Source organism: Colius striatus, chromosome 2 (genome assembly GCF_028858725.1).
Source record: "Colius striatus isolate bColStr4 chromosome 2, bColStr4.1.hap1, whole genome shotgun sequence".
Classification (NCBI taxonomy): Eukaryota; Metazoa; Chordata; class Aves; order Coliiformes; family Coliidae; genus Colius; species Colius striatus.
Window position 1 is genome coordinate 67,468,188 of NC_084760.1, and position 22,534 is coordinate 67,490,721.

The 22,534-nt window shown below is 42.2% G+C and overlaps 1 protein-coding gene across 1 annotated transcript; it reads left to right on the plus strand.

The window, feature by feature from the left end:
- Positions 1-34: 34 nt before the first annotated feature.
- TAF5L (TATA-box binding protein associated factor 5 like) lies at positions 35-22,228 on the plus strand. Its single transcript, XM_061990957.1, has 5 exons — positions 35-142; positions 5,022-5,166; positions 9,625-9,729; positions 12,441-13,165; positions 18,962-22,228. Exons 2-5 carry the CDS (start codon positions 5,025-5,027, stop codon positions 19,757-19,759), a joined length of 1,770 nt encoding a protein of 589 aa, XP_061846941.1. The 5' UTR covers positions 35-142; positions 5,022-5,024; the 3' UTR covers positions 19,760-22,228.
- The last annotated feature ends 306 nt before the right edge of the window (positions 22,229-22,534 follow it).

The following is a 22,534-nucleotide window of genomic DNA, read 5'->3' on the forward strand; positions in this document are numbered from 1 at the left end:
ACCAGCAGCGGCACCCAGGGGAGGCGGCAGCAGCGGCGGCGCGCCCGCCGGCAGCGTCTGGCGCTGCTGGGCGCAGTGACAGCGCCCCCCCCCGGCCCCGCCGGACCCCGCCTCCCGCCGCCACCGCCGCCTGCGATGCTCAGTGAGTGGCGGGGAGCGGGGACCGGCGCGGGGCTGCGGCTCGAGGCCCGCTCAGGGCTGGGGGGGAGGGAGCGCGGTGGGAGGCGGCGCCGGGCCAGCCGGTGGCGGGAGCGGGCCCCGGGCGACACGCCGGGCCGCCTCGTGGCGGAGGCCCGCAGGCCCGGCCCGGCGCGGCAGGCGGCTCCCGGGAGGCCGGCGGGCCGCGGGGGGAGCCTCGGGCAGGCGGCGGGACGGGCCTGGGGCGCGGCCTTTAAGGGCAGCCCCGGGGGAGGACAGGGCCGGCCGCCTTCCCCGCGCCCGGAGGTGGCGGGGTCGGCTACCCTCAGTACAGTCTTTACTTTTTTTTTCCCTTGAAAAGTGCGTGGGTTTAATTAGCCACATCTTATCTCGCTACTTCTCTTCCTTTCTTTTTTCCTTTTTTTTCCCTTAATCCTAAGAGGAGAAGACTTTTACTTCTGCGTCCCTTGAGCGAGCAACTCGCAGCTTCCCACCAGCTCAGGCGGCAGCGGCAGCCCCTGCGCGCTCGGCCCGGGTTTCCGTTGGCAGGGCCTAAAGGCGAGCAGCACTTAGTCCAGCAGCTCTGGGGAGGAGGAGAAAGAAGGAAGGGTTTGGGTGGTGGAGGCTGTAGGGTTAAGGTGGGTGTAGAAGGGAAGCACGTCCTGCCCAGGTAACGCAGAGGAGATCCCACGCAGTTTGGCTCTGTCTTCGGGGGTGGAAAGGAAAAAAAAGTGCCACAGAATTGGCAAAGCTTAATCCCTAGACGGTTAGCCAAGTCCAGGTCCAATGCAAATGGATGCAGGCACTTGTAAAGTCACAGCTGTTTCCTCTCTGCCTCTTCGCCATCAATACCACTGCTCAGGCAAAAGCCTTCTCCGTAGTTCCTGCTCTCTGCAGCACTATCCCTGTTTTGCACCACCACCACGCTGCGTCTCCGTGTGCGCTGGTACAGTTTACTTGTCTGTTTTTCTGAACTGCAGATGGTTTTTGTAATGAAGCCCCTCTGCTCTAGAGTCACAATTACCTTTGTACCTCTTTAGACTTATCGTGTTTATTCTGAAATTTGGTGATTCTTAGACTAACTTAATGTCACAAAATAAAAGATTTGGTGACTTTGTGGTGTTGGTAGATCCCAAGTTTCACCTGTAGTGATAAGAGGTAAAAGATGGTACTTCACTGTCCACAACTGAGGCCTGAGACCATTCTCAGTAGCAGATGGTCAAAATGTGCTTCTGTGGAGTCTTTTATTGTTTCTTGTGTTTTCTAAAGCTGCTTGTCTTTGGTTCTTCTCTGATCCTCACAGGTCTTTTTTCAGCCTGTTGAGGAGATTGCTGTCAGTGTCGGGATAGGAGGGCAGAGTTTAAAAGCAGCATTTGCAGTGCTGGTTTTCAAGATGTTTTTCATATGCCTCTCTTGGTAATATTTCAAGGCCGTGGAATCCACCTTAAACCTGTATCTGAGAGGTCGCGTACACAGAAAAGTTAATTTCCTTGGCACAGTGCTTAGTACACAGCTAACTTCCAGCTTTTCTAGGGAAGAGGAACTTGTGATGTGTTTTGTACAATCAGCCTCTCCTCTGTGTTTCTTCAGTGGTTTTGGTTCCTCAAAAAAAGTAACTTCATATCCTTTTTTGGGGGTGCTCCAATTTGTGACACTGCAGAAGACACTGCATGCAAGCTCTGCAGACTCCTGTTGTGATCTTTCTTCTGTCTTTCGTGATGTATTTTGTCTATCAGTAAAATTAGTTAACAGTATTGGTATTTATTGTTCTTGGTGGCTATTTAAGAAGAACAAGGCATCTGAGACTTCTGAATAATTGCTTCAAGCTCTCTACAGGCGTGGACAGGGATCACTAGAATCATTTTGGTTTGTTTCAAATTTTGGTGATTATCTTCAGTGATGAGAACTAGAGTCTTAAAATTGATTGCAGGTTAAAATGAGAGTCTTGTCCCTTTTTGCCTGTAAATTCTGCATTGTTGACCTGTTGTGACCTGGCTCAGCTTGAACCCAGCTAAAGGCATTTTGGCAGGCTGTCCTTAGTTTTATTTTATTATACAATCTTTATTTTGAGGGCCTGATAAAGAATATTTGTAAGAACACTGAGTTTGCTCTTCTTGCACTTTTAATGAACGGTTACCCTGCTCCTGTGACATTGCTTTTTGTGAAGTATAAAGGCAAAGTGAATGAAGAAGCAAAGATCTGAAATAGAAATAGGAATGATAATGTGTCTGATGCCAATGGGTGTTTCTTGGTGAAGAAGCATTTCCTGTAAGGTAGTTTGTGCTCTATCATCTGGGAATAAAGAGATCTCCTCGAGCATTGTTACTCACTGCTGTGACTGCTGGGAGGAGTGTACAAGGTACATGGAGACAGCAAGAAACTGCAGATTGCATAAAGCAGCTGCAAACATGACCCTGCTAATCTTGTCTGTAGAAATTTGGGCTTCCTTCTTGTCCTGTAAGCTTGGACTGGAATCATCTGCCAGCAACTGCTCCTTTCCCAGTTTTTTCTTTCTTGGTGCTCAGGTGTCCAATGTTGATGTTAGAATTTGAAACTACTGGGTAAGCTACTGCTCTTTTTTTTTTGCCTTTTGTTTAAAATTTACTGTTTTCTCTGTTGGTCATCTGCTTGTTCAGCACCTTGAAAAGGCTGATATCAGTGCTCCTCTTGTTTGTCGCTGTCATTTCAAACAGTGCTCTGGATTTCTGCATCTTTCACACCAGTTTTCAGTTTTTCCAATCCATTATAAGTCTGAGGCATTTGAATTTATCTGTACATGCATGCTGTGCCGTAATGAATAATGATTTTCTCACCAAATCTAACCTAAGTGCAAATTCATCCTGTAACTGAAGCAAATAGTATGGTCACGGATATTTCTAGATGTACTTCCTTTGTGATTGAACCACAGACCTGAGGTTCATTCGCATGGTTTTGACTTACTGAACCACTTCAGAAATATTTAGTTGGATCTGCTCCATGCCATTTTGGGAGCGAATTTCTTTTGGATTATAAGCCAAGTACAACAATCTAGATGCAAACTCTCCAAAATGGTTTCTAGACCTGAAATATGCATGTGTGAAAGCATCTCAAATATAATGGAATTGCTACCCAAACCTAAGCTGTGTGACAGGCAGCATGCAGAGGTGTTAGTGTTGACATAGGCAAATCACTTGTGTGTGAGTCTATGCTGGCACCTGAAATGCAGAATGGCAACATAATACATTGTGAAGCTTAGTTCAGGGTGTGTTTTAGGAGGATGCTAAGATGATGGTCCATCCTGGTGTCCACCCTTTATTCAAGGCCTTCATGGGAATTCTGTCTTTCCTGCAATTTTGTGCAGTAGAAAAAGTATTGTAATTGAGACAGTGTAAGTCTCAAATATAGTTTATTTAATTGCAAGGAAGATGAGAAGGAAGTTTGCTTTTGGAGTGGATAAAGTTGTGGTTGAAACCCATTATTTTAATAGGTCTATCTGGAAATGCTTTGAAGGCTCCACGCCTGTTGATGCCCCTTCCACACCCTCAACAGTTATTTCACCTGTGAAAAGAGGTGAAAATCTTTTTAAACTTATACCCAGAGCATATGGGTTTGCAGTTCCACATATCTGAGTTTTAACTAACTTTTACTGAAACCTTGTATCCCCATCCACTGGAAGCCCCACAGAGGACTTACTCTTCTAACAGCTGCGATAAGCACTAAAGTGTACATGGGTATTAGAAAAGGCTCATTTGTGATTAAATTTTTTAAACTGTCATTTTGTTAGAAGTATGGTTTTTACGAGGGAGAGGAATGGGCATCCTTGTCTGTCTCTCCAATGAAACACAGTTTTTCAGATTTAGCTACTCAAACCAGAAAGCACTTGTAATATATACGCAGTTCTTGAGGCAGTGGCACTGTAAGGTGTAGAACTCTCTCGAGGAAGCCAGTACCTGTTATTCTGTAGTATACAACTATTACTTAGTTCTACTTTATTTAAAGACATTTAGGTTATCTAAACATCTGTATAAAATTGATGGCTGTCATGAAGGATTGGTGGCAGTCAGGGACTACTCAAGCAGCAAAGATTCTGATTCATTCATATTACTGAGGTTTAGCTGAAGCTGAAAGGTAACACCAGGCTCCCAAAAACAAAAGTTTTGGGATACTACCAAGCAGTGTTTGTGAGGATGGCTGTCAAAATTTACAGAAAGAAAACTTCAAAGGATTTTTTAAAAAACTTTTGTGGGAGAAAAATCTAGGTAGATAGGGACAGGCAAAAAAGGTAGAGTGCTCTGCTTTTGTTTATAATCTCCCTGGGTTTTTTTTCTGGGGACTTACCTGACTGAAGTGCCAGAAGCATGTCTCTAACCTTTAAGTTCAGGCAATAAGCTATTGCTTCTTGGACTTCTCAAGTGAGTTAAACAGGTATGTTATTTAAGGCATTATGATTCTGAAATTTCCTTCCTGTATATTTCTCAATCCCTTGACTATTCTGGTATGGTTCTGTTGGTTGGTCAAGCAGAAGAATCAGAAAATGACTGAAGAATACCCCAACTGCTACTGTAAAAAAGCAAAGGGGAGAAACATCGCCTTTAATCAATTAGTTTTTAATAAGATCAGAGACTTCAGCTCACCACTGCAGTTTTAGTGCAGAATCCTCAAAAGTATTTTGTATTCCTCAGTGAAATTAGTAGAATAAGACAGCAAAATATCTTCATGAGTCTGATTCAAAGTTTCTCGTTATACCTTAGTTCTAAGAGGCACGTGCCCTAAGGTTTTGTTTCATACTCGACTAATGAAGTTGTTTTACTTTAGGGATGACAATACTGAGCCATTTGTTTTCTATCGGTCTTAGGATGTGCCAACACAGTATGAGCCCCATTATCTCTTTCTTGTCTTTTGAGGTCATGAAACGCGTACGCACAGAACAGATTCAGATGGCAGTGTCCTGCTACCTCAAGCGCCGTCAGTATGTGGACTCAGAAGGTCCCCTAAAACAAGGGCTGAGGCTGTGTCAGACTGCTGAAGAGATGGCAGCTAATCTCACAGGTAATCCTGTCACGTTTTCCACACGTGGTTCTCGACAGAATTGTGACAAATTGGTAATTACATTAATCTGTCTGTATGTATGGCCAACTCTCCTTTTGGTAAAAAAAAAAAAGAACAAACCAAGAGTTTTCCCAGTGTGAATTTGGTGAGTTATGAACTTCTGAAGAATGAAAATGTGGATGAAAGTGTAAGAAGATGAGATTCATCATTAGAGAATCAACAGGCTGAAACAGCAGGTTATGGTAGTGGAAAACACATGTGGTATATCCCAAAGAACATGAAGTCTGGTGAGTTGTGGTGCTTTAGGGTGGAGGTGAGATGAGGAATTAAGCAGATGTAGAAAAATGTATTGTATCTTTGTACTCCAGGACAACTATATTGTGTGAAATGGGAGTTATACAAGCTGTTTCAGCTTTCTAGTTGTGAAAACTCCAAGCTGTCACTTGAAAAAAAAACACCCCTTCAGTGGATGAGATGGTTTATTTCCCTGCATGTGCTTTCTCGTCTTTCTTAAAGACTTCTGAATCATATTAGACTACCTGCTTTTCAAATTCTATTTGTGACAGTCTTCATTGTAATTACTTTTTCTACTGTATCAAACTATGCTACTGCTTGATTGTGTACAAATATTTAAAAGGTGCAAGCAATGTGGAGATCAACTTTTACAAGTAAATTTAACCTTTATATAGAAAATACTGGGCTGACCTTTGGGTGAAAATGCAAGGAGGATTCTGATAATGAAACTGCTTAGATTGTGACAGTATCGCAGGCTAAGGGTGGTGGAGACCTTAGTGATACAATTTGATTTGACAAAACTTTAGTTGCTGTGCTTCTAGCTAGATAAGACTGGATGCTAAAATAGCTCTTTCCACCTGTAGAGTATTTTGTCATAGTTATAACCCAAAGTGAACGACTTGTGTCAGCCCGAAGGAAATTGGGTAATATTTCCTTGTTTGAATTGACTTGCATTATCTTAGTACTTTTAACTTTCTGGCTGTTTTCAGAGTAACTACCGAAAGTTTGTTGCTGCTCCATGAAGTAATGGTGGGGGACATGGCAAAGGAATGAAAGCAAAATAAAATGCTCAATTGTTTTTGATGGGAGGTTGTACAGGAGAGGTCAGCAGAAAGGTCGATGTTGAAATGGGATTAGAATCGGGGAGCAGTGCATAGCAGGACACAAGAGTATCTGAAAACAGATGAATTGGATTGCAAGCCCTCACGTTCCCAGATGGTCTTATGCAGAAGAAAAAGTTTGAATGAGTGCATGATTGAGTTTTGTCTTTTTACTAGTCTTCTACCAAACGTTATTACTAAAATTATTCTTGTTAGCTTGTATCTTCCATATCCCCTTGCACTGGGGCAAGGGATTGTGACTGGTGATTCAGAACTTAGTCATCAGTTTTCATTAGAACTGAAAATAGTCTGCCTTCATGTATTCAGCTGTTTACTGCTTCTTGTCGAACATGTTCGTAGTAAGTTGACAGTGAGTATGCTGCAGTTCCGTGACTGACTGTCACAAAAGAAAAACCCAGCTTGTACTTATTCTGACAAAAGAGGCTGAAAATACTTTCTGCTGCAGTCATCATAGTTTTGTAGACTGAATAAACTGACCAGATTCTAAAGCCTGCATTTATTTCAGGGAAAGGGATCAAATATATTTTTCTGAAGATGTTTTTGCTCATTCTTTAACAAAACTCAGATTGCTTTTTCTGTTCAACTCTCTTCTTTTGTTTGACTTTTAAGTCAACAAGCCTGTATAAGTGAGAGAGATGCTTACTTCTATCTTCAATTCTTTTGTTTCTTCTTTCACACCGAGAACTATAATCTGTTGTTGGGTTTTAGTTAGTTTTACCTCAACATCTCTTTTTGTCATCTTCCAGAGTCTCCTCAGTTCATCCCTTCTCTATGGCTTCATATACATGTTACATTTGTACAGCTCTGTTTTCACAGAATGATAGAGAACACAGGTTGGAAGGGACCTTGAAAGATCATTTGGCCCAACCGTTCATGGGGAAAGGTGCCCAGATGAGATTATCTAGCACCCAGTCCAATCGCATCTACAGTAAAGAACAGCACAGGGCTTCCTCGTGACTGTCCCGTACTCCTGTAAAAAGCTAGAAGAGTATTTGAGGCCAGAATGAGTGACTAAGGAAGGGTTCCTGTAATACTGCTGGACGACGCTGTCAACACATAGGGATGGATGTTCTTAGGACCATTGGGGAAGACGGAAAAGAAATTACAGTAGTTGTATTAATGTATGAGAAGGATAGGTCCAGTGTTTTACTTCCACCAGGAGAAAAACATACTTGGAAATTTACTCTTATTTTGGAATTAGTTGAGCTCTTGATCATTTTTGCAGTTCTGGTTGGTGTAAAGTTTTGTGAAGAAAAAATTAGAATTTGAACGTGTAATAACTGTCTGGAGGGTTCATTTACCATTTACTTGATGCATAATAATTGCCCAAGTGAGAATGTTCCAGGATAAGTAGACAAAGGTGATGTTTCTCTTTCTGAAGCATGAAATATAACTTAAATTTGGAGTTGTTTACACAGAGAAAGTTAACTAGGTGGCATAAAGGGAGCACTTCATAAAGCCAAGGACAGTAAGTTGTGCTTGCACGGCATGAGCAAGATGGCAAGTCATTCCCATTCCTTCTGAAGGGAGGCCACCAGAACTCTGTGAAGAGTTGGCCTTTGTATGTAACACTGTGACATGACATAAAAGGCAGGCCTTTGTATTTTTGCTTTTCTTTGCTTTTAAAAAGAGTAGAGTGGGTGACATTGAAAACTGTCACTATGCATTTTTGAGTTACTGCATGTGTATGCATGTAGTTTACTTACACTGAATATTGATTATACTAAAAGTCCAAACAGCAGAGTCTTTTACTGTAGCTGTTAAGTAATACCAGTGTGTGAACCTGGAGTTCTTATCAGCTTTGAGTTTCTGAAGCAGCCAGTCTGTGGGAAGTGTAGTGCATCTGTACTTTTCAACAAGTTGTATTTGTTTATTTCTAAACTGATTTGAGAGAAGATATGGTATTGATGCTAGAATCTGTATTTGTTTTTTCCCATGAGGGAATGATGAGTACAGCCCAGCTCTCTTTTTCCAAAGCTCAACTCAGCTTGCCCTGGAGAGTTGGTAAACATAGCTCCTGTATTTCTGTAAGCTCCAGGAAGATAGACCTGTGTCTTACCAGAGAGAAGGAGAGAGAAGAATAGCGACAGGCTGCCTGCACACCATGTGGTGATCTCTTTTTAATTAGAAGCATTGAGACGAGCTGGAGGCTGGCCTATCTCTCTTTAGCATGCGAACATTTGATGATGTTGTTTATAGAGTTCCAGGACTGTCAGAGTTGTGCCTGTGTGCACGAGCCAAATGCTGGAACACAAAGTGATCAGTCAGGAGTATGAAGGCAAAGAGAGACTCAGAAAGATGTTGAAGGAGTTGAAAGTGAGAGTAATGAAAGTAAGTTATATGGAGGGGAAAATAGTTACAAATTGAAACAAAAATTAGGAAAGCAAAACAGTGAAACTCCATGTTCTTCTTAGCTGCAGAAAAATAGCCATATTAGTTTCTGTAGCCTGTAAATTTGAAATTCTGTAAGTTCCATTTCTAATCGCTGGTATATGTATATGCTTAGGGTATGTTGATGGGTGCATAGTCTCCCATTGGATTCTCAGTTTAGCAGAAGAACAAAGCTTTGGTGCTAGAGATAAAGCTTTTTCTAAGTAGTTCATAACTATTTTTACCAGAGTGGATACTAGTTCTGAGAATCAGTTTAACACCACCTTGGGAAACTAGCAACTAGGTTTATGGTCAAATACTAGCTACAGTTTGACCTAAAATCCTCAGGAAGAAGGACACATTTTAATTAAAAACTGTTTTCTTAGAGATTCAGTGTGTTTTCACCTCCACCTCTGGGAGACTAGTAAATGATAATGAATTATCATTTGTTGTAAATGATAATGACCAGGACAAGGAATTTGAGACTGTTGAGATAGTGTCACTGCAAACCACCTGTCCACAATGGTTGGTAGGTACACCTGAAAAAGAAACTTTGTTTTGGAAAAAGTTTTAGATTGCTTTCTTCATCTTTTGTGACTGGAAAGTAGTAAAACCACTGAGTGTCTTGGATAACTGTTAAGAGATCTGTAATGGTGTTACTCTGAATTTCTTTGGGGACTTATGGTTGTATTTGAAAACTTAAAAATGTATTCTGGGGGGAGCAAGTGAGTTACTGAGAGTTTTAGAGGGGATTTTTAAGCTTTTGGTGGACTTTCTCATTCATGCTCTGTCTAGGTTGTTAATGCCATGTTTAGATGTCATCCTTGGACAATTTGAAAGATTAGATGCCATCATGGTGGCTGCATTACTGTGGATGTTATGAGAAACTTTGTTTCCAGACATACATGGGAAAACTCCTCAAATCCTTATTTAATTTTTACTTATTTTACAGTCCAATCTGAATCTGGTTGTGCCAACGTTGTGTCTGCAGCTCCCTGCGTGGCAGAGCCACAACAATATGAAGTACAGTTTGGACGACTACGCAATTTTCTCACAGGTAAATACCAAAAAGCAAGGAAGAAGAAAGGAGATTTTTTTTTTTTGTCATTGCAATGAGTAAAGAACAACATAATAAAATTGAATATTGTGTCTCTAATAATATTTTCATTTCCAGTTTTGAGATTTCAGTTACTACCATTAGAAATATTTAATTTTTCTTTTTTGTTATTGCGGTGTGAGTGCTGAGTACCTTTGGCTGTCGTAAACAGCTGACTGTTTGGCTTTTCTTAACCAAACATTTGACCTTTGTAGGTCCTTCTACGCCAAAGCACACATTTACAGGACAAGAGGAAGATTAGTGTGTTTTATGTGAGAGGCAGGTAACTTGGAAATGGGTGTAGTTCTCTGCTGTCTTCTAGTTCAGTGGTTTTAATTTTATTCATAATTGTTGTATGTTTGTGATGGTCTAGATTTTTTAGGGGGAATATTTTCCCTTAAATTCGTCTGTAACTGGCTTTGAGACCGGAGGTATATGACAGAATGTTAAAAAAATCTCATTCTGTAGTGTGATGCAGAAGACAGTAATTATTTTTCTTGGTTTTAATAATTTTTAAAAAAAGGTGCTCCTGAGAATATCCTTATTTTTTCTATTAGTCTTAAATGTTTGGAGAAGAAAGCAGATAAGATTTTAGGGACTAATACTGAGGGAGGTGAGGTTGCCTCACCCCTCTTGCCTTTGGGCACCTCTAGATTTGTCCAGTGTAGGAATTTTATCCCAGTGTGTGTAACACTAGGATTAATATTCCTGATAGTTGTTGAAAGGAAAGGGAGGAAGGCAGAAATTTGTCAGTTCTCAGCCTTGCCCCTTAGCTTCAACACTTAGTTGCACTTAGTTCAACACCATTGCACTTAAGTTTGTGAGGTGAATTCTTACAGTGTAATAAGATTTTTGAGAGGTATGATTGTTCTCTTCAGTGGTTTAAATACTGCTTGGGGAAGTGCTAGATGTGGGTTTCATGTCCAGGTTGACTGTTTTCATCTTGTTTATCTCTCTTGCTTACTTTTGACTTCTTACACCTGTGAACTGCTTTTATTTCTGCCAGGGAGTAACTTGCCAGAGATAAGGCACAGCAGGACACTTCCTGTTCCTGTGATGCCTGCCCCAAGGGGCAGTGAGGAGCAGTCAGGGAACTAGGACCACTGAATCATTTAGGAATTACTCTAGACATCCTTAGTTCAACCATCTGCTCAAAACAGGCTGAGATCGGAGTTTCATCAGTTGCTCAGGACCTTGTACAGCAAGGTTTTGAAAATCAAAAAGTGTAGAGATTGCTCTGCACCTCTGGGCCCCAGCTGCAGGGCTGGGTGATGTGCTGAGAATTGCCTTTGCAGCAGCTTGGAGCTGGCTCCTTTTCCTCCATAATATCCCACTGGGTACTGAAGGCAGTGGTTTGATACCTCCTTATTCTTTTCCAGGCTAGAAAATCCCGCCCTGTGACCTTTTTTCCTATGTTCCTAGGGAATGTTTTCTTCATTCTTGTTTCTGATAACTTCCCATCTCTTCCTATGTTCCCCTGCTACAGTGAGGTCCTTCCCCTTTTTGCATTTCTGGACTAGAGCACCTGCAAGGAAAAGAGCAGCTGCTCGCTGTTTAGAGCTTTTACTGCGTACAGACCACTGACTTCACTGGCTTTGACCCAATCTCAGTGGGACAGAAAGGAAAATGATGCCTAACTATGCAAATACATATGTGTAAGGCGCACTGTGTAGTTACTCGTACAAATGAGAGAGACGCAGTATGGACCAGAGAAGGTCCGAAAGAGCATTCAACAGGAGAGGAAAAATAAGCTGGTGGAAAAGGGGGGAAAAAAAGGAATGCATTGGTGAGTGGCAGGAGGGAAGAACAAGTTGAAAAGAAACAGTGTTGTTTGAGAATCATCAATGCCTATTTTTTTCCAGTCATCTGGACCTTTTTTCCCTTTGAGAACTCTTTGTTATGGCCCTGTATGTTGCCATGGTGTTCTGTGGCAGGGCTCCGCTCCTTGCAGCTTCCTGCAGCCCCTGTAGGTGGGAGGGAAATACAGCCCCAAGAAAAGGCACAGCCGAACTGGGAGTTCGTTACACTGTGTACTAGGAGCTACCCCTGGGATTTGGCTTGGCAGCCAGAGAAAGTATGCACATGAGCAGGCACAGAAATGAAACAAGAGCCCAGCATATTGCAGCCCGTTTTGGAAACTGTAGCTTCCTTTCCTCTGAAAACAAATTGATTCCATCCAAAGCACCACATGCAAGTTTTATTGAAGCTGAAGAGGGGGGGAAGCAAAACTCCAAGCCCACACAAGCTAGGTAAATAATTTTTACTTAAACATGTTAAATACTATTTTTTAAATGTAAGGAGTAAATTTAAAAGTCCACTTATTCCAATAAACAAAGGATGTAGTTTTTCTTCAAAGAGGGAAGATTCAGCTGTTATGTATTTGATGAGATGATATTTTATTAGCTGTCTTGCATCTAAAAAGTGTTTTGAAATCTGTATTTTACCTCACTGACTTCAAAATCCCTCTTCAGATCTGTAATAGGTACTGTGTATTCCCTTTAGGTGACAGAAGACGTTGACTTAGATATGCTAACAAAAGTCTCCTCTTGCTTGCTCTCTGATGCTACTTTGATGTCAAGACTTTTTGCAGTAGTTGTCCTTGCTCTGTTTTCTTCCTGGTGGAAAGTGGCTTGAGAAATCATTCAAAGTTTGTTGCTTTTTTTTTAATATAGATTCAGATTCTCAGCACAGCCATGAAGTGATGCCTCTTCTGTATCCCCTCTTCGTCTACCTCCATCTGAACATGGTCCAGAATGGCCTGAAAAGCACAGTGGACAGTTTTTACAGCCGCTTCCATGGCATGTTCTTGCAGAATGCCAGCCAGAAGGATATCATTGAGCAGTTGCAGACTACCATGACTATTCAAGATATCCTGTCCAACTTGAAGCTCCGGGCTTTTCTGGACAACAAGTACGTCATCCGCCTTCAAGAGGACAGCTACAACTACCTTCTTCGCTACCTCCAAAGTGACAACAACAACGCCCTGTGCAAAGTCCTGATGTTGCACATTCACCTGGACGTGCAGCCCGCCAAGAGGACTGACTACCAGCTCTATGCAGGGGGCAGCTCCTCGCGCAGTGAGAGCAACGGCCTAGAGCCCAGCGATGTGCCAGCGTCCATCCTACAGAACGAGGCAGCGCTGGATTTACTGCAGGACAGCATTAAACGTGTCAAGGATGGGCCCCCTTCCTTAACCACCATCTGTTTCTATGCCTTCTATAACACAGAGCAGTTGCTGAACACTGCAGAGATTTCACCAAACAGCAAGCTGCTCGCTGCTGGGTTTGACAATTCATGTGTGAAGCTGTGGAGCCTGCGTGCCAGGAAGTTAAAATCCGAGCCCCACCTTGTTGATGTGTCCCGCATCCGGCTGGCTTGTGACATCCTGGATGAGGAGGTCTGGATCCCCCTTTTCCCCCTGCCCCCTACCCTTTTTGCTTTGGGCATGCTTTGGGCATGCATTGGGGAGTATTTAGTAATGGGGGAGTGTGAGGCTGTTCCATAACCTATGTATCTGCGTTGATGCACAAATTTTGTAGCCTATTCTCATCCTTGTTCTTTCCTGCAGTGGTTGTAAATGTTTCACTGAGATCACAGAGTCATAGAATGGTAGGGATTGGAAGGGACCTTTAGAGATCATCTAAAGTCCAACTCCACCTGCCAATGCAAGTCCATCTCAATCAGGAGATGCAGTGAGTTTATACTTGGGTCATAGTTTGTTAATCCCAAGTGCTGATTTTCCTCCTCCATCTATCTGTGAACAGATGACTACACAGGCAGTTCAGCAAGGACAGGTGACTGGAGGAGGCTCTCTTCCTTGAGCATGGAGTCTTCTTAACAGATGGGAAGAAGAAACAAGGAGATGCAGGCAGTAAAAATAGTGGTGAAGGAAAGCAGCTCAGAACAACCAGTCAGAAGGGTGGAGTGAAAGGGAGAGATGCAGCAAGAGGAAAATAAAGACAAAGTAAGGAAAGAGACAAAGGAGGCTAGTCTGAGGCCTCAGGAAGAAGGAGAGATGCCTAAGTGCAAAACTGTAGAAATCACCTTAAGCAGAGGTGAAGAGATAGCATGGGAAAGTTATGCAAAATGTCTCAAGGAATCTGCAGTGTAGAAACTTTAGCAGCTTCCCATTCTAGAGTCAAGACAGGGATGTGTGTGCCTTCACATGTCAGGCTAGATAGCATCTTTTTTTTTTGTCCTCTAGTCACGTCCTTCTCCCCTCTACCACAGCTGCCCACATAACATCTTATATCTGGTTAAAGATCAGAATTTGTGACTCTTCCTTTGTTTAATCACTCCTCTCCTGAAGAAAAAAAAAAGCCCCATTTGTTCTTGTGTTGAGTGTTTAGCAGGAGAAACACCTTTTTCTTTCCACTGTTTTTACCTCTCAAATAATACCTAGTGGCAAGATTCTGTTTATTTTGGAAGAGTTCAGCGAGCTTTTGGTATGCAGAGATCTATGGTTAGGGATTACTTTGTTAGCTTCAGAACTTGAGGAAGGCATCCAATTAAGATAACACAGCAGCATTCTCATTGGTTCCCAGGTTAACTCTCTGCAGAGTGAGCAGGTAAGTGGGTCAGACTAGCCCAAGGAGGAACTGTGGACTTGTTTCCATGATAAGCTGCAAGAGTTCATAGGACACATGACAACAGAGAATTTCTCTGGTAAATCAGCAGGTTCCAGACTATAGAAAAGTGAGATACTGACAAGTTACCAGAAGTGTGTATTAGGATTTTTGTCAGGCAGTCACGTACTTGCACATCATATATATATTATAAAACAGACATAGAAGCTTGAGTGCAAATGGCTCTTTCTGGTTATTTAATACTTTGTATATGCTGCAGTATTTGTGCACAGATCTCAACCAAAAAAAAATGGTCAGCAAAGATGAAAGTCATCACTGCCCTGAGTAACTCCCACCACTGAGAAAACAAATAGTAACCTGATCAGGAGTTCAGAGTTAAGGGAGGATAACAACCTGAATGTGCTGGGGGTTACGTGTCCCAAATGCGAATGAATGTCTTCTGACTACAAAGGAAATAAATTCCTTCATCTGGTAGCCCTCAGTGAAAATACCCAGTGAAAATAAACCAGTAGTGCCACTGTAGTGAAAGCTGTAGATACTAAGCCCAAACAAGACCATCCCTGACAGGGCTGCAGCTGTCAGTAGCACAGCTCAGTTTGAACAGGGGCTGTGCCTCAGACCAGTGCTGCGGCCTGATCAGCAGTTCATAGCAATAAATCTGATGAAAACTTCGAGAAAGAACAGAAATTCTGAACTTTGTTTGACATTACTTCAATGAGTTCTGTAGGATAACTTGTGAGAATATTAAACTTGGCTGAGTTTTGCGAGGTTTCTAAATGTTGTTTGTTTTGGTTGGTTTCTCTATTGTGTAATTAGCTTGGGATACCGTGTTTAAATAGTGGTGCCTGAAATAATTAATCTTCAGCTTGGCTTCTGATTTGCTGCAAGCAAGGAGGTCCTTCGGTTTATGAGGATACATAAGTCTAAAACTCTGCTAGTTTCAGTGGCTCTGTTCAGGGTGGCACTGAAACCACATTCTTTTGTACATACGTATTTATATATATATATAAAAAATGAAGTCAAGATTTGAAAAAAGTATTAGAAAATTATGGGTTTTACTAGTCTATGTAAAAGCCTTTGTATCACTAAGGTCAAAATCACGTACTAAGTGTAGTTTTAGAAAGTTTTTCCTGGTGTGATGCCTCAGTGCACTTTACCGTTGTTAAGTTTCTTGGAAACAGGAGTCTTACTATTCTGGAATAAAGTAATACCAATTTCTTTACAGTAGTATCTCACAAATGCCACTCTATAGCGTCACTTAAGATCCAGTATAAAAATGTGGCCTTGCAGCTGTATAAATTAACTTATTGTTTGTCTCTGTGCAGTTTTGCCATGCTCATCACTGGTACTACATAAATCAACAACAGGAAATAATACTTTCTGTTCCAAGCCACAAAAGTGGCAGCCTTTAAATTCTGTGAAGGCTAAGACTTGACTCTTCTTTCAGCTCTGGTTTTAAATGGCAGTGGCCTTTCAAGTGATAACTAGCAGAGATGGTGCTGACACCTTGGTGAGTGGCAGATGGGAGGGAATTCTGGAAGGAGCAGTAAGGCATGTCCTGCTAAGAGAGCTATCATATCTACTCCCTCACGTGTTCCTGGTAGGAGATACCTACTGTAGGCTGCTAAGAGATCTTCCCTTTTGGCATCTTAGGAGCACTCCAGGATGAGAGACATGATGACAGACAGGGAAACTTGTTACTGGTTAGCAAAAAAAAGAAGGAGGAGGGGTTAGGTGAGGTGTGATTTGGTTTGGTTTCTTTGAGGTTATTGTTGGTTTTTTAGGCTCATTCATTCTCTTGAGGCCTATTCTGGGTGAAAGATGAAGATAATTTTTGTTAGATAGGTAATGTGTGCTGCTCACAAGGTTAAATGAATCTGCAGTAAATTTTTCTGGGTCCAAATGACTGTCATGCAAAATCAGTTACTCATTTAAGTAAAAGCTGAGGAGTTGGCCAGTCTGTCCATAGGTGTATCACTTGGAAGGTATCCTGTGTAACAAAACATGCCGACGTTTTTGTTCTTTTCAGTTTCTTAATACTATAGTTTGTCTTGTACTTGCTCAGGAAGATTTCTTGTTCACTCTTAAAGACTGAAATTATTTTTTAACTCATTTTAGAAGTGTTGGTAGGTTTTCCAGTTCTAACATCTTACTTAAAATCTGTTTTCATAGTTCTTCTTTTCAAAAGGGATAGTTCAAGCAATAAAAGGTTTTAGTGTGTGGGCAGGTTATTGATTAAAATATGCTTATATCACTTAATTTCTTGTTCATTCTAAGGAAATACAAGGCATCTGTGCTAACCTGCAGCAGCAACTACTTTAGAAGGGAGCTAATGGATATCTGGGTAGTGCCCAGTGGTACGTTATATCCAAGGAGCACACCCAGCATGTGAAATCCAAATCCTGACAAAATATCATGAGGAAAGATTCCCTGCTGATTTATAACTTAGGTTGCAACTTTTCTATAGCTGCTGCAAATGCTCACCTATATGGTAGTAGCTGTGGGATACAAGGAAGAGTTTGCTTGATCTGCCAAAGAAACAAAGCTTAATTTTGCAAGGCAGTGGCTGCACTTCCAGATGCTTTGTTCATATGGGCAGCAGGCTAACTTGGATAGGGAGGAAAGGGGAAAATGTAGGGAGTCAGAATCATTATAGGTTCAATGTTTTCGATGAACTGTAACAGCAGTGTGCAGCTTTTACTGTAAGTGGATGTCAAACAGAAGTCAAAGATAAGATTTGCTACCTGTGACCATATATGAGTGTGGCTTTCAGTGCTGCCAAAGCCATTGACAAATAAGCTGCTCCTGTAATACAAGAAAAGGAGAATAGGTGCCTGTTAGAGAGAAAGACTATGGGCTTGCAGACAGCCCAAATATTAATTTGAAGGCATAAAATTAAGTACATGGACTTGCAGAATTTACAGAAACTATAGTACAATATAGGTAACTGGAATGGGCTTCCACTGGTAACTTGTCAGGAATCTTATGGTCATAATTAAATAGTAAAAAATGCTGCAGGTACCAGCCTCTCTCCCTTAATGTGGTAACATAGCCTAGAGATGCTGTGGATTCCAGCAAGCTTAATGTTGTATCTGAGGTAGAAAAAACAATTTGAATAAGAATGGGGCTTTGCATGCTAAAGCCTGCTGTTTCTGCCTCTCACCTCCATATTAGAGATGAAGTTGGCTCCTGGCCACATCTTAAAACTCCCATGGGCACTGACTACTCTGAAGAGAATTAGCATTGCTAAATACAATGTGCTGTCTGCTACTAAACACAAAGTTGAGATGGACAAAGGCAAGGATCTAGCTAAGTCAGTCTGCTCACCTCTGATGTGAGATTTTAAACCATTGGAAGAGAAAGGCTTTCAGGACTGTTGCTAAGTCTGAAGCAAAATTGTCTGGGAGTTCTGAGGTCAGAGGGATGGGACATGTTGTGTCAGCCAAGAGAGCCGTTCACAACACGCTGACTTGACTCCTGCTGGTCGTCAGCAGTCCGGCAGCTGTCCGGCAGCCCTGGGGAGTTGGGTTTCCTCCCAGGGCAGGAAGTGCTCCTTTTGCAGGAAACCTTATGATGATAAAAATTAAAGGGGCTGCTCACAAAGGAGGGTTGTGTTGAATTTGATGTGCAGAGATTGTCTAGAGATGAGTGTTACTGATTCAATACTGAGGAAAACTATCTGCCTGATAGCCCTGAGGAAGGATGGGCTTGAGCTACCACACAGGTGCACCCCAAGTCTTGCACTCTGCCAGTGAGACCACAGCTTGTCAGTCAAGGATACTCTTGAGATTTGTTGAAACTTTTGCAGTCTGAAGCCTCTGAGTGTCAAGAGCTACTGGAGTAGACCTCCAAAGACTCTTTGGGAGAGTCCTTTAGCTCAGCTCAGCTCACTAAACCTTTAAATGTGAAAGCCTTTACTTGTTGACTATGTAGCCTGGCACTCGGATTGGAGAACTGCAGGATAAAGAAGTTTCCAGTAGCATCCCTTTTGTGATTATTCATCTTCTCCTCCCCCAAAATAGATCGTTTGACCTAAATAAGCTGCATATATTTGCTGTTCTTGAAGGGTAAGGGTGTGAAAGCATCCTGATGGAGCTGGCACAGAGAAATAGATATGGCCTTATTGGGTTTCTGTTCACCTATGGAGCTAGGAAGGAATGTCCAGCAAACAGCTTGTCAAACAGGCTTTGTCTTTTCATCTCCTGCCTTTTTTAAGACACCTGCGTTTCTTTTTCTCTGCTGGGAGATTCATTTCCAATAACAGCCACACCAAAAGAGCAGATACCAAGATCTGTTTCAACATCTTAGCCAAATGTTTAGTAGAGAGCAGATAGGGAACAAGTAGATGTTTTTTGCAAGTGTGAAAATGTCATTAAATGTTTCCTTTTTTTTCCCCTGTTTATGTACAATCCCTATCTTGCCATCTCTTTCAGCATTAACCTGGATGTAGCAAATGTGCTAGCAATGTTTGTCTTTGAGTTGCACAAAGCGTGCCACCTTTAAAATAACTTCTGTAACTCTCCTGTTTTCCTCATGGTGGTTCCTGTGTTTGCTGGAACACATAAACATGCATTCCTTTTTTGTTTCTTTTTCTCCTCTCCGACCAGGAGGAAGAGGATGACAGCGCAGGCACGGAAATGAAGATCCTGAGAGGGCACTGTGGACCAGTGTACAGCACGAGGTTCCTTTCAGACAGTTCAGGACTCTTATCTTGTTCTGAGGACATGTCCATCAGATACTGGGACCTCGGAAGTTTTACAAACACTGTGTTGTACCAAGGACACGCCTACCCTGTCTGGGATTTGGATATTAGCCCCTGCAGCTTGTACTTTGCCAGCGGTTCCCACGACCGCACAGCAAGGCTCTGGTCCTTCGATCGGACGTACCCGCTGCGGATATACGCGGGCCATTTGGCCGACGTGGACTGTGTCAAGTTCCACCCCAATTCCAACTACTTGGCAACGGGCTCCACGGACAAAACCGTGCGCCTGTGGAGCACTCAGCAGGGCAACTCGGTGCGTCTCTTCACCGGGCACCGTGGCCCCGTGCTGGCACTCGCCTTTTCTCCCAATGGTAAGTACCTGGCATCTGCAGGCGAAGACCAGCGGCTCAAGCTGTGGGACTTGGCCTCGGGAACTCTTTACAAAGAGCTGAGGGGGCACACGGACAACATAACCAGCCTTACTTTTAGCCCCGACAGTAGTTTAATTGCTTCAGCATCGATGGACAACTCGGTCCGGGTCTGGGACATTCGGAACACTTACTGCAATGCCCCTGCAGACGGGTCTTCCAGTGAACTGGTTGGTGTATATACTGGACAGATGAATAACGTACTGAGTGTACAGTTTATGGCCTGTAATCTTCTTCTAGTGACTGGAATTGCACAAGAAAATCAGGAACATTAATTATTGGGTTTTTTTCTTAGGGAAGCGGGCGGGTGTATTGAATGCCAGAGTACATTGCAAGCTGAGATTACTGACTGTGAAATGCTTCTCTTCCTCTGCCCCCCATGAAAGGCATGTTCAGAGTGATGCAAATGCTTTACAATGTCTTGCCCACAAAAAGGCCTGTGCTGTTGAATGGAACAAGGGGAAAAAAGAGTGATGAAAATATGTATACGTTCTAATCTTGTACCTGTGGGGATGGGGAAAGGGGGAGTAAATCCAGTAGCTTGGGGAAACCAACAGCGTGGTCCAGACAAGTGAAACTGCCAACCAGATAAGCTGTTGACCTGCACTTAAATAGCCTATATTGATTGACTGATGGTCACATCATACCTACTGTTCACTGAGGCTTGAGTGTGTGGAGAACTACTGGCCTCATGTTTTTTTGTTTTGCTTTGCTTTTATTTCCCAGGTATTCCAGAGGACCAGCATTTTAAGACCCTTCTAGCTTCTACAGTGATAGTGGTCCTAAATATTACAGCTCCCTATAGCACTTTGGGAATATTTTGGACTAGCTAAGTAGAAAATACCATCTTTCTAGTAAGGGGCTGGAAATCTGACCTCAGTTGGGGCCCATCTCTGCATTGTCATTTGGGTTTGGTTCCTGGTACTAGCTGTGATATTTGTATTTATGTTCCATTAATTAGGAATCTTTCTGAATCTGGTTGCACTGTGTTTTGAGGATGGGAAGACACTAGGGGTAGGGTGGTGACTTTAAAGGTAATAAATGACTCGCCTTTTCTGGAGGGAGGGCACAATAGAGCTGAAGCAGCTAAGTTTGGACTCCTAATGGAAATGGGCCATGTCAATCCACCACTGCACCTCACAGAAGAATTTCCATAAATGGAAGTTGGCAGTTGAGGGAGAGGGAGAGAGAGACACACACACACAAAGTAACATGGGAAAAATAGTATTACTAAATTATTGTGCGTACACAGAGGCAGCTCTGCCAGAGTAGGAATTTTCTCAAAATATTGCAATATCAGTTTCATGAACACTTTGTGAGATAAATCATCAGCATTTACGACGAGGATCTGCAGAAAAAGCACGTTCTAGTTTGTCATTTGGAGAGATTAAATATTTCTGCTTTCTGGAAAGAGTTATTTTGTATTTTGTTTTCTATTAAAAGCATTTAGTTTAAAAAAAAAAATTGTTTGGTCCCTTTCTGGGAAACTTGTGACTTGCATGGGAAGGAGAAGACCAGGAGCATGCCTCTCCTACACTGCACAAGCTAGAGCCCACTGGGCGCCCAAGGGCTGAATCTGGTGGCCTTGCTTACTTGTTGTGTGCTAGTTTGGTATACCCCTATTTGTTTTCCACAGAGCTGATTTGGCAGATCATGGAGTAGGGTATTGACACAGCTTTGTAGGTCAGCTGAAATACACATAGAGGATCTAGGTGCCCTCTGAGGTTGATACTGTGCACCAGACCAGAAGGCCTCATTACATAGTGCTGCATGATCTTTACTTTGTAGTTTGATATTCTAAAATGCCTCTTTTGAGCTAAGGCACAATCATAATGTCTTACAGACAAGCTGTTGGTATGAAATGGTAATTCTCTTCAGCTCCTCTCAGACCTTATAGACTTTGAGAGAATTCTCCTGAGAACATCCAAATAACCTAAGAAGTAACCTCTGTGCTCAATTCTATACATTCTAGCACAAATATTTCATTGTGAAATGACTGCTTTTGTATCATAGCAAAGTAAAAGTGCTTGGCTGAACAGCTTTGTGAATACCTAGGAAAGATATGATTCACCAGTGTTCAGTGGAACTCTGAATTTTCTGTCTGTTGCCATATGTTGTGAGCAGTGTTTAGATTTAGAGCAGATGGACTTCTGGTCCTGAAGCACAGCAAACAGCAACCGAAAAGGGGGAGATAAAGGTGAGATAGGCAGAGAACAAAGTCTCCCTTTCACATCTTCTGCACTGGAATTGGGATGTTTATTAGTTGGGTTATTCTGAAGTATGTTGCATACAAAACTGTCAAGTGAGAGTAAAGAGACTTAGGAAGCAAATCCTTTTATACATACATAGGCTAAAAGATGTAAAAGTTGTTTCTGAGGTGTTGGAAAAACAGTATCACTAATGATGCATGTCAAACCTATAGAGTTTTATTAACTGTGTGGAGTTGTTGCTCATGGAATGTAAATGTTTGAAGGCAGAAAGCCAGGAAATAATCTAGACTGTAAGAGATGTCTGCAATTGATTGACAGGCTGAATTTCACGGCAGAACTGGGAGAAAAATATGGTTGGGAGTAAGGAATACCATTAAGTGTAAGCAAAGTCTGGACTGTAATCTCTATTAACTGTTCTTCAGAAATATGCATTTCCACATACGCCTTATTCTATTTTAAATACGTCATAAACACAGAAGCATTTAAGTTGGCATAGTTAAGCACTCCAGTACTAATAAATGTCATAGTAGGGACTGTTGCTGCTTGTGAGTCTGCATGTAAGGAGGTGCTCCTTGCCCTGCCAAGCTCTGTGCTCATGTACCAGGCACTGCATAGTGTCAGCCAATGGCTAACAACATGGGCAGAGGTGCTTCTTATAGATAACAATCCTTCCACAGTTTACATGGTTTACATACTCCTGTCTTCTAACAGCTTGTGTTTGTTGGTTTTTGGGTTGTTTTTTATATAAACCTCCAGAGCTGCAAGATATGCATCTGCAGTAGCCACTGATGTATTTAGTTTCCATTAATTTTGTTTCATCCCTTTTGTTTATCAGCTCTA